This window comes from Vitis vinifera, chromosome 7, assembly GCF_030704535.1.
Source record: "Vitis vinifera cultivar Pinot Noir 40024 chromosome 7, ASM3070453v1".
In the NCBI taxonomy this organism is placed as follows: Eukaryota; Viridiplantae; Streptophyta; class Magnoliopsida; order Vitales; family Vitaceae; genus Vitis; species Vitis vinifera.
In genome coordinates, this window is record NC_081811.1 from 975,375 (window position 1) to 986,287 (window position 10,913).

Below are 10,913 nucleotides of genomic sequence, written 5' to 3' on the forward strand. Positions count from 1 at the left end.
TCTGAGTTAGTAAGCTACCAAAACACACACAAACACACACTAAATTGTGGCTCTCAAAACATAAAAATTAAACGTGGGGAGAAGGAAATAAGGGAGGATAATCTCAGAAGAGGCTTACTTGGTCAGCGTGCATGGTCTGTCATAGGTTGTACACTGCAGGTTCTGGCTTAGATCCTCCCAGTATGATCAGCTTCATTGTCTGTCAAGGATCAATCAACTTGTAAACAAACCAACAACTATGAAGATGGCTTGATAACAATTCTATTTGGAAGAGCCCAGAGAGCTCATTTGATGTAGGCTCTTGGGTGTGGGCTCTCAAAATTTGATGGGCATTAGAGTTTACTACTACTACTACTACTACAATGAACTCATACCAAAGCTGCCTGGTGGTCACAGGATTTAACTTCTACTATTGATAAAAAGAGAGAAGAATATGCTCATTAAGATAACATACACAAAGAAAAACAAGAAGAAAAGGATTCGACAAAGCCTCCACTCATCTCAATACAAAACATGACATAGTCAGGTCACGTTAGGGGTTTGTTAATACTATGTTGTTTCTCCACGCAAGTCCTTGCGTGACATGAAGATAAACACTACCATGGTATTGTCAATCATCCTTGCATATTCAATGCTCTTGGACATCTGCAAAGCAACAAACCATCATAAATCATTCATTGCCATTTCAAATCTGGTACATCAATGTCATTATGAAGAAAACCAATGTGAATGAGAAAAATTCTGGCCCCATGCAGCAAAAAAGTTCATCCAATTATGACACTCCACCATCCAACATAACCTAAAAGCTCTTGGGATGAAAAGTATTATAGAAGCCAACAGAGATGTGACTACCAAGTTGGCAGTGATTGAACCAAACCTATGGTGCAAAAACACGTGGGATGGTTGAGCTGTATGTATAAATAGAAGGTTGCTAATTATCAGCAAAGAATGCAAACCTAACTGCTAATGCTGATGATGGATGATTTTTGATATTATATGCACTGAAGTACATACATCTTCCTACTCTACTAATTAGCCTATTATAAATGAACTAGACCGATTTTCAAGTTGCTAACCAAACTATTGGATAGTGTTTGTTAAGCACATTCCATGTCCTAAACTTTTGGCACATCAAAAACATCACCAGGCACTTCTTTCATGTGTGCCCATACAAAGAGCTAATTTTGGACATTTTTTGTGATGCCAGACAATTTTCTTTTATATTATATTCTACAATACAATTTTTAAGGCTACATCCTTTTGTGTGGTACAAAAGTCAATATCTCAATATTCAGAATTTTTCATACATTAAGTGTTCTTCACTACTGTTGTAGTGTTAGACAACCAATTATTCAACTGTTCACTCAGACTTCATTTTCTTTAACTTCCCCATCATTCTATGAGTTGTTAAATAGCATCAGATATTCATCATTTTAACAGAATATTTTATATTAAATTATTGATACTTATGCACACTCTTACAACCAGGCCATGGTTCATTTAGTTGCATATAATTACTTAGATACCAGTCATAATGCAATATACAGAACTACCTGCTTGATAACAATCAACCAATCCTGGAAACAGTGTAGTGGATGATGTATTGTCATTCTAAAATAAGAAGCTGACTAGATAACTCCCAAATGTCTAGGGACCAACTAATCATTATGGAATATGAGTCAAAGAAAACAACTGAGATACAGAGCTAAAAAAACAGAGCAGGGATAAGATATTCTGATGGAAGACCAACACAAATTTACTGCATATAAAGGGGAGCAAAAATGAGTTCCATTCTAATGCCAGGTGAAGACTCAAATCCACATCTGTGAAAGAATGAACCTCATTCAATAGACTACCTACTTACAAACTAAGGAAGCCACCATTTCAATATGAGTGACTAAGTTGGTGAGAAAACGTCTGGAGCACATTGTTGAAGATGAGATACAACTCTAATGCCATGTTACTCTTGCATTTTGCTTTAAGGCAAGCAGTTAAACATATCAGTCATATTATGTTTTGTTCATGTGCAGTTTGAGCATGCAGGTTTCTAGTTCAGTTGGAGCTGTTTCCCAACCCTTTAACTGGCAATTCAGGATATTTGATGGGGTAGACTTTGTTTCTCAACTACTTAATATGGAGGCGCACAATCTGAATATTTTGAAATTTGGCTTGGAGTTTGTATAAAAAATATCCAATGATTTCACATAGTAAAAACACTGCCTCATTTGTTAATTAAATATTTCTTCTACTTCATGTGAACAAAAGAAAAGCCAAGAAATTAAAACTGTCACCTTTGATATTGAGATCAGCAGAGAGATTAGTATGCTTTGTCATATTCTCGACCAAGCTGCATGGGGTAGGGATGTGGTGTGCTCTGCAGTGGGAAAGGGAGCATGCATCACTCTGGTTTGACTGATCATTTGGTATCTGATCCCCCACCCGATGGTTTAAGTAGATGTCTAAGCCAGCAGATGAAGGCATTCCTCCTCTTTTCTTGCTTTTAAACCTTCACCTAACAGGGGTGTGAGGACCAAAAAAGCAAAAATAGACACTAGATTTTTTGGTTGTCATAAAGAGCATTTTAGCCAGTCAAGATACCTGTCTTTTCGCTTCTCAAGATATCTTTGCACTGATGCTTTTCTGCTTGTTGGAACTTCTGCAGCTAACCACCAAAACAGGAAAAAAGGGGCAACAAAGTTCATTAAAGTGCAAAGGATATAATAATCTCATTATCCAGAGATTTGTGACTTCATGTTCATTTGACATCAATCAATTACCTAAATGATGTGATAACAAAGGTTCTCAAGTTCCTACCATACCAGATGCTTGTTTTTGGGTATACTACCAGTTTGTTTATCAACAGTAATAATGAATCAAGTTTAGGGAGAGATGAGTACTCCTTTTGTCTGTTCTTCCCTTCTAGTTCTTTCAGAGTGCCACAATCAATATGATGAGGAACTTTAATCCACCATCTCCCTCTGATATTTTAATTGTTTAACAAATGGTATAACAAAATTTTCCAATTTCAGAATAACATATTTATTAACAATAAAAAAAATGGAAAAGTATTTCTTTTCCATCCTTCTGAAGCTTCTCCTTCCTTCTTTACCCTGTCCACAAAATAGCCAACTTCTCCCTTCCATCCCTACATTCTTTCTCAAGTCATTTCTCATTCTGAGACCCTCCCAATCCGGTTAAGGGTCTACACTAGTTGATAGGTCCACTACCCTTGTTAACCAGTCTGACAAAGAAGAGTATTATAAATTCAAACTAATGAAACACTACAAAGTTTTTGGAGACAAATTTTAGGAAGTAGTTATACAAGGAAAAAGAGTATCAATAATTCATGACCTCTAATAAAACAAGAATTTGATGCCATGTTGAGCTACAAATTTGACCTAAAAACTTAAATTGTTTGTTAGGTAGTGGGCCAACAGTGTATACCAATTTGGTCTAAAGCCCAAGCAGAAAACAAGATGATTTTTTGTTAATGAATTCAGAAAAATAATCCCAATTCATGAACATTAATCCATCAAGTTAAACATGTTTAAGCCACAATAATATTTTTCTTTCCAGTTTACCAAAGATTGGGTTCCTCTCACACAAATCAGAAACAAAAGTTTCCATTTAAGAAAACTCATTTATCCTGCTGGTATGAAAAACCTAAGATCTTTAGTGATTAGGACTTTTCTGACAAGCTACATTATGGAAATCAATTGGAGAATTTAATATTTTCCACATCAGACAGTGCAAAAGTTTCCTTTTACAATCACATTGTCCATTGCCACTCTATTTTTTTTTTCCTTGGACATACTATATAAATTTTAAAAGTCATATATTTATACTTGTTTGTGATACACAAGTAACATATTGCAGGAAATTCTTAAGATCATCTTATAGTAGAGTAGAAGCATTTACCAGGGTGGTTGTCTTCACGAAATATGTTGCTTTCTTCTCTGTGCAGCTGACAATTTTCTGTCATTTTCACTGGGAGTTAAACCAAGATAACGTATTAATAACAAAGTATCAAATACCAAAGTAGCCAGAATATTAGTCTCTCACTGCTGAGGGTTTCATTTATTTTCACTGTAGATTAAATCAATGAATAAGCTGAAATAAATCTAATGATACTTCTTAAGTTGCCATATTAAACAGCTTCATGGTTTCAACAGCTGATTGTAAAACTGAATAGTTTAAAAAGAAGTATTGCAATAGTTATGCCATTTGACTGGTTTGCCATCCAGATACCCATAAACCCATTAAAAAGTCACATAAGGGAACTTGATCAATCCTCAAATAACTTCAGAGCTTACAGTAATTTGTAAAGTGCACAAAATGGGAGGGTCCGAAGCACGGCCCAAAACCTACCTGTTTGCAATGTTGGGTAGATCACTGTAGGAGAACTTGGGCCTATTTTAACACTTGCAGCCCGTAAATGGCATGAGAAAGGCAGTAATTCTGGAGTTCCATCACATGGAGCTTCCTGATGCAAATGAAGTGAGCTTGCAGCAAGCTGCATTATTGCTTTTGCCTGAAAATTCTTAATGTGGTTACATTAGTAAGACAACATATTGTGAGATTTGTCCCAAGGTCTATAACAGTAATGAAGCTTCATTACCTTATCCATAGACACATCATCATAAACGTTCACCTTCCCACAGTAGAAAATTGTCATCTGTCCTGCTGGCCCATTCATTGCATCCAAGGTTCTGGGACCATTGGGAAAATTTCAGTCTTCTGGACTCATCTACTATTAAGAGGAAGACTGTACCTCTTCCTCAGAAGAAACCTCATCATACTTCAAGGGGGCCATACAATATACATTTTTCTCAGGTGTAAGTTAATCCAGATTGTGCATGTTTTAGACCATTATTTGACAGAAAGAAGCTATGGTTGTTTCTTTGTTAAATAGTAATAATTTGTGTTGAAGTAAATATGTACTGATGTATGCATGGATAACATACCAAGGTGAAACAAAAGTATCAAACAGAAGAAATCTTGCTCCAATCATCAATTAAAATGCAAGGAAGTGGCCCTCAAAATCCTTAATACAGAACACAAAGATGAAAGATAATGAAGGACACCTACAGCCACCATAATCTAGTATGAAAGCTGCAACTTGAACCTATTAGATAAACTAAACATGCTACTAAAAGGGTGATGGAAATCTTTAAAGATTAATCATGAGATTGGTGCTAATATCAAGCCATTAAACTTGCAATAGCCTAGCCATGGCCTAAACTGATGACCATGTGGATTTGCAAGCCCAAAATCCAGTACCATCAGGAAAAAGGGTTCTTCAAATAGTTTTACTATTTGTTTTTTTGATAGGCAAATAGAAATTCATATTTCACCTTAAAAAAGCTACTAACAAAATCCAGGACCATCCGGCAGAGGGATCTTCAAAGAATTTCATATATTCAAATGTCTCTCCTCATGAACATTCTGACTGACTGGTAAAATTTGAGGCAGGTGACCATGACAAATGAAAGCATGAATTTATCCAAGTCCTAGACTGTGAGAAATACCTAATATCTCCTTTAAATCTCATCCTAGCTGAAGGAAGAAAATATTACTGGAAGAATATTTATTTTTATAGGCATAATGAAAGATACCATCTCATCTCTTTTTGCCTCTTCAATCACAATCGATAAACAATCAAGATATATAATGAAAAGCAAACCACCCAGCATCTTCATCTATGATCCTTCAGGGTTAATGTCAGTTCAAGGAATCTCTTTCCCCCCTTCCTTTCCTTTCCTTTCCTTGACTTTTTGCATGTGTGAATGGACCAATAAGCAAGAAATGCTAAATAACCTACTAATATATGCTGTTGACAAACTCCCTCATAGAGGCCTCTGATTTGAAAGAACTGGGGCCAATCAACTGATTTGATCTGTCCTAGAAGGTTAGAGTTATGAACTTGACTCTAAACAAGCAACAACCAAATTGTTAGCTTGGAAAACCATATTTTTCTCAATATCTGATTGAAAGAGCAAGAAGATACAATTTTCCAAATCAATGGTAGATCTTGTTGAAGAACCCATGTGCATAGAATGAATCAGTTTTTCAGATAGGATCACATAAGAGCCAATACTCCAAATATGCAAAACTTAAACATAAGCCCAAAGCCCCATAATTCGAGGGGTCATATTAGTGAAAGCGAGATAGGCTGCAATCAAGAGAAAAAGATGGTCCAGTAGTAAAAAGCTATCCAATGGATAAAGTTTTGCAGAATTTACATTCTCCAAACTGCTGAGCATCAACATTTTAAGATTTGAGGTATGTTGTCCAACAGAGAGGAACTTATGCAGAATGAAGCTCACTGTCCACAACCCCTTATCATAGATATGCACACTCATGGGTGATTTCAGGATTCATTTCTGGAAGAACTGCATACATATATCTTTATTGGGTATTTTGGATTTATCAAATTTGACTCTTGTTGGCAAAAAATAATGAAAACTATTGCCAAACTGAGAAGTATGCCTAAACTTTCAACACAAATTTACTGATTGTCACACTTTTGTGTGACATGTATACAATCTTCTACTAACATGAATCCAAAATGAAACAATTTTATTTTTCATTTAGTGAAAATAAAAAAGGACATGACTGGACACTGTCAAATGCGATTATACCCCTCCTCACAAAAGTCCACTAAGCAATGACTAATGACTACCTGCACGGAACTAATTCATAAAATCATGATCATTATAATGAAGTTTAAGTTAGTATCCAAATGGTATTTACATTGCACATGCAACACATTAGCAATAAACTTATTGCACCACAAAAAATTGTCGAAACAAAAGATAATATAAATAATTAGTACATAAATACAATAGCACATATACCCATGAAAAATGTCATGCCCATTCAATTATAGGATTTACAATATTCATTGTTTGTACAACATCCCCCTCGGCACACTCAAACCTGAACAAACTAAATGTGCTTGGAACAGAGGGTTATGTTTTCTCAACTTCTGCTTTTGCAGCACACACTGCAAACCCACCAAAGAACAGAAACAACAAACCCACATTAACATCATTTGTTAAGGATTTTAATAGTACTTTTTCCAATTCTGAGAGCAAACTGGGTGCCTCTTTTTCAAAAGCCACCAAGAAAAGAAAAATCACTTGTAGAATTCTAATCAAAGCATGGCAAAAGGGAAAGTTACTGAAATCCTCCATTTCTTGATCACATGAAAATCGCGTTAAACACTTACCACATGTTAGCAAAACCCATCGAAGAAATGAACAAATAAGAAACAATATATATAAATAATATAATATAATAACCTTGGAGGAATGGAGTCACTATCCGCCGCCGCCAAAAGGTGGGCCTCTGTATCGCCGGAAATATCGGGTTTCGGGGGATCTTGTCGCTGATACGGAACCGATTCTTCATCCGACACAGAGATCCGAGTCAAAGGGACCTACAAGTATTAATTTAATCAAAATAAATGAATAAATAGAGGTTGGTGCACAATCAACGATAACTAATTTTTTTTTTTTAAAAAAAAAAAGGAAAAAGAATGCGGCTAGCTTGTCTGAAATAATACCAAAAGAATAAAAATAAATAAATAAATAAATAATCAACGGCTTGCAACTTACACGATGCTGATTTTCCGGTGGAGGAACAAAGAGCTTCTTCCGAGCTCCGGCGGCATCTCCGCCGCCGCAATCCGACGTCGTTTCGAGAAGCGTCTTTAGCGAGATCACTTGCTGGATCGCCTGAGATTTGTTCCAGGACGGCCTTCGCATTCCTGTACGGACACCACCACACCTTCACTCCCCAAGACCTTCCACGCAGAGAGAGAACAAAAATACCTACAGAGAGAATACGTAAACAGAGAGACCTTTTTCTTTGAGGTATTTGCGGCAATCTTCGCGAGTGAGCTGAGAAATGTCGTCTTCAGTGAGCTGGTGAAGCGGTTTATCGAGCAGTGACCGGATATTGGCATTCTCCGGCGACATGGCGCCAGATTCCCGCCGGAAACCCGCCGGAGCCTCCAGGAAGAAAGCGCAGAGACCAATGACTTCTCTGTTACTGATCCTTTTTCTTTCCCTTTCCCTCTCTCTCTAGGTTTTCTGGTAAATATCTTCAACTTTTCGGGTTTTTCTGAGAGAGAAGAGAGAGAAGAGTGTGGGGCTTTGTGCTTCGAGTTAGAGGTTTGGGGGTTTGCCAATTGCCGCGGCGTCTCAGCTTCGTTTTTTCTCTCTTATAGACGGTGATGCAACCCCAGGACGCCACGTGGCTGGATTCTAGGTTCAATTACCATTTTGCCCATTTTGTCTCTTGTGAATTACGAGTGTGAAAACTTAAACCACGTGCAAAGTAAGCGGTAAAACTCAGCTGATTGTTTTTCCGTTGACAATTGAAAACCAAAATTTTAGGGTCTGTTTGGAACCTTTTAAAAAGGAGTTTAAAAAGAATAAGTGTCTTTTTCTTTTTATTTTTTTTTGGAAAAAGGACTCAAATATCAACTCTCATAAAATCTTATAAAAAATAAGTGAAAACATCTTTAATTTATTCTAAACTTTAATCGTATTGTTGAGAACAAATTATTAAAAAAACTTCACAAATATTTGTTAAAGTTAAAATTTTGTTTTATTTTCTAAATAATAGAAAACTATTTTTAAAAATATTTTCCAAACCCACCTTTAATTTCTTTGCAAGAAATATCACTTTTGTAAGAATAAATTTCTCAAATTTGATTAAAATTGGTCATTATGTAATATTTAGTTAAAATTGATAATCTAGTAATTTCATCAAGATTTATTCTCAATATAATATTTAATCATCTTATAAATTAAAAAAATATAAATTTACATAATCACTCTTCAAATAAGATTTATGAAAAAAAAAAGTATAAAATAAATACATGGGTAATTAGAGGTGCAATTTGGAAGGGTTGGCTCGACCCAACCTAGATCAAACTAATGTTTAAGTAGATATGAACAAATATTTTTAATACTCGAATTGAGTTTGAGTTAAGTTTTGTCAATTTGAACTCAATTTGAGTTGATTTAAGATAAATATTCGAACAACCTAGATCTAACCCAAATTCAATTTAATATTTTTTATAATATTTATAATGTGAACTTTAAATCATGCAACCTGATCAACCCATCCATCAACTCAAGTTTAATTTCATCAATTGAAATTCAAATTTAGAAAAATGAAATTGACTTAAAGTTGGGTACTTTAGGTTAGAGTTCAAATTAAATTGAAATTGAATTAATTATTTCTTAATTTACGTTGAAGTTGAATTAATCATCAACCCGACCAACATGACCAAATTATAGCAACCAAATTTTCCAATTTTGAGAATTAAGGGCTTTAATTTTATAAATGACACACTTGTATTATGCTAATAAAGTGAAAAGTAGAATAGAAAAATAATTGCTTAAATATTGCATGTCGTTTGTGTTGAGGCCTCACGTCCCTGGTGTTCCACGTAGTTGCCAAATGGATGGACGCACGATCTCAACCAATATAGATTCCTGGTTCAGTTGTTCCTGCAAAAGGCGTCCGGACAGAGTGTCCGGACACACCCTTCGATGGTTTTGTCAGCCATGGTCAGAGAGATAAATCAGTTGGCCTTTTACTAGGTACAACAAGCTTACCTTCCTCTTTGTGTGAAGGTTTATATATATAGCACCAGAAGCTCTGTTTCCCTTTTTAATGGTAGGGAGATATTTTGGCTTGTCATGATGCCACTAGGTGGTGGCAGGGCCATCATCACCCTACGGGTGGCTGACAGAGATAGTGGGAGGCACCGCGACTGTCAGAGATCGTGGGAAGTGACTTGCCGTCACTTCATTCCTATCCTTTCACTCTGCAGGTGGTGGAACGTGGGCCATGGCAGGATGTTGTGATGACGTGCAAGACTTGCTTACTTCAGTCAATGATCCGGACAAACATATCCGGATAGTATATGTCGGTCGTCCGGATGCAATGTGGCGGTCGTCCGGATGTTATGTTTGTGAGTGTCGTGTGTCTCTCCTTGAGGGAGTCCGGATAGGAGAAGCACGCCACGTGTACTCTTGGGGAAATCCGGATGGGGGTAATCCGGATGAGAATGCGTGCCACGTGTCATCAGGAAATGTGTGTCACGTGTCATCAGGAGAAAGGATCCCTACAATGCCCCCTTTTTAACTTGCCGATTTTGCCTGAGCAAAATGGGTGGGTTAAAAAATAATTGTTTTTTGAAACTGAGGTTACTTTTTCGCGCTCGTTGGGCCACGTGGCGAGCGGGGGCGATGAGAGAGAATAGTATTTATGATGAGCCGCCGTTCCTGGGTTTTCCCAGGCAGCGTGTCGTTTCAAATGATGGCGTAGCTGAGCGTTTGGGATACTGATGGGTTCTCTCCCTATAAATAGTAGACTGAGCCCTTACTTTGCTTTTTTATGTCTATGCTTTTCTCCTGTTAGTGATTTTTCTTTTACCTTCTACTTTTCTTCGTTTTCGAGTGAAGCTCTAGGGTTTCCTGCCGACAATATTCGCGTCGTGACGACGACTGCATTGCGGTTTTCAACCCTATTTTTCCAACTTTACACTCGGTACGTGCGTTATTCTTGTCTTTTCCTTGTTGTGTTTGTTATGTTGGTTGTTTCTGGCTTGCTTGGGCAAGTTGCTTTGCGACTGGGAATTGGTTTTTTGGTTGCTAGGGCTTTTTCGGGGGGTTTTGACTATGTTTTGGGTGTGTTTAGGGTTTCTGTTGCCCCTCTGTGCTTTTTGTGGGTTAGCGATTCTTCTTTGGGGTAGAGTCAAGGGTTTGGGACGAGTATGTTGGTGATGTGAGGTTTTTGTGAGAGTTTTTGTCGTTAGGGTTGTGGGGCTTGGTGCTTGTTTTTAACTATTGGATTTCTGTCATTCAGGTTTCGTGTCAACCCCAGCTTAA

General features: G+C 36.9%; 1 protein-coding gene across 4 annotated transcripts; it reads right to left on the bottom strand.

Annotated features, from left to right (window-relative positions):
* Positions 1–387: 387 nt before the first annotated feature.
* On the bottom strand, positions 388–8,216 carry LOC100246035 (protein TIFY 4B). 4 transcript variants are annotated; one of them, XM_010647813.2, is made up of 9 exons: positions 7,865–8,216; positions 7,620–7,771; positions 7,305–7,441; positions 4,619–4,709; positions 4,369–4,540; positions 3,919–3,975; positions 2,599–2,662; positions 2,292–2,506; positions 388–645 (listed from the first exon to the last, which is right to left on the bottom strand). In XM_010647813.2, exons 1-9 carry the CDS (start codon positions 7,980–7,982, stop codon positions 629–631), a joined length of 1,023 nt encoding a protein of 340 aa, XP_010646115.1. In that variant the 5' UTR covers positions 7,983–8,216; the 3' UTR covers positions 388–628. The 4 variants fall into 4 exon arrangements, with proteins under 4 accessions (XP_010646115.1, XP_059593792.1, XP_002274568.2 ...); XM_059737809.1 differs by having other exon boundaries at positions 4,369–4,531; positions 7,865–8,215; XM_002274532.4 differs by having other exon boundaries at positions 3,919–3,987; positions 4,369–4,531; positions 7,865–8,215.
* Between the last annotated feature and the right edge of the window lie 2,697 nt (positions 8,217–10,913).

What these genes read in the sequence shown, in the direction of transcription:
- LOC100246035 (XM_010647812.3), bottom strand. Translation starts at nt 7,982, where the DNA reads ATGTCGCCGGAGAATGCCAATATCCGGTCACTGCTCGATAAACCGCTT. An exon ending in AGTGACTCCATTCCTCCAAG is followed by an intron (nt 4,710 to 7,304) that starts GTTATTATATTA and finishes CAATGGTCCCAG; the next exon opens with AACCTTGGATGCAATGAATG. An exon ending in CTACCCAACATTGCAAACAG is followed by an intron (nt 3,988 to 4,368) that starts GTAGGTTTTGGG and finishes TTTAACTCCCAG; the next exon opens with TGAAAATGACAGAAAATTGT.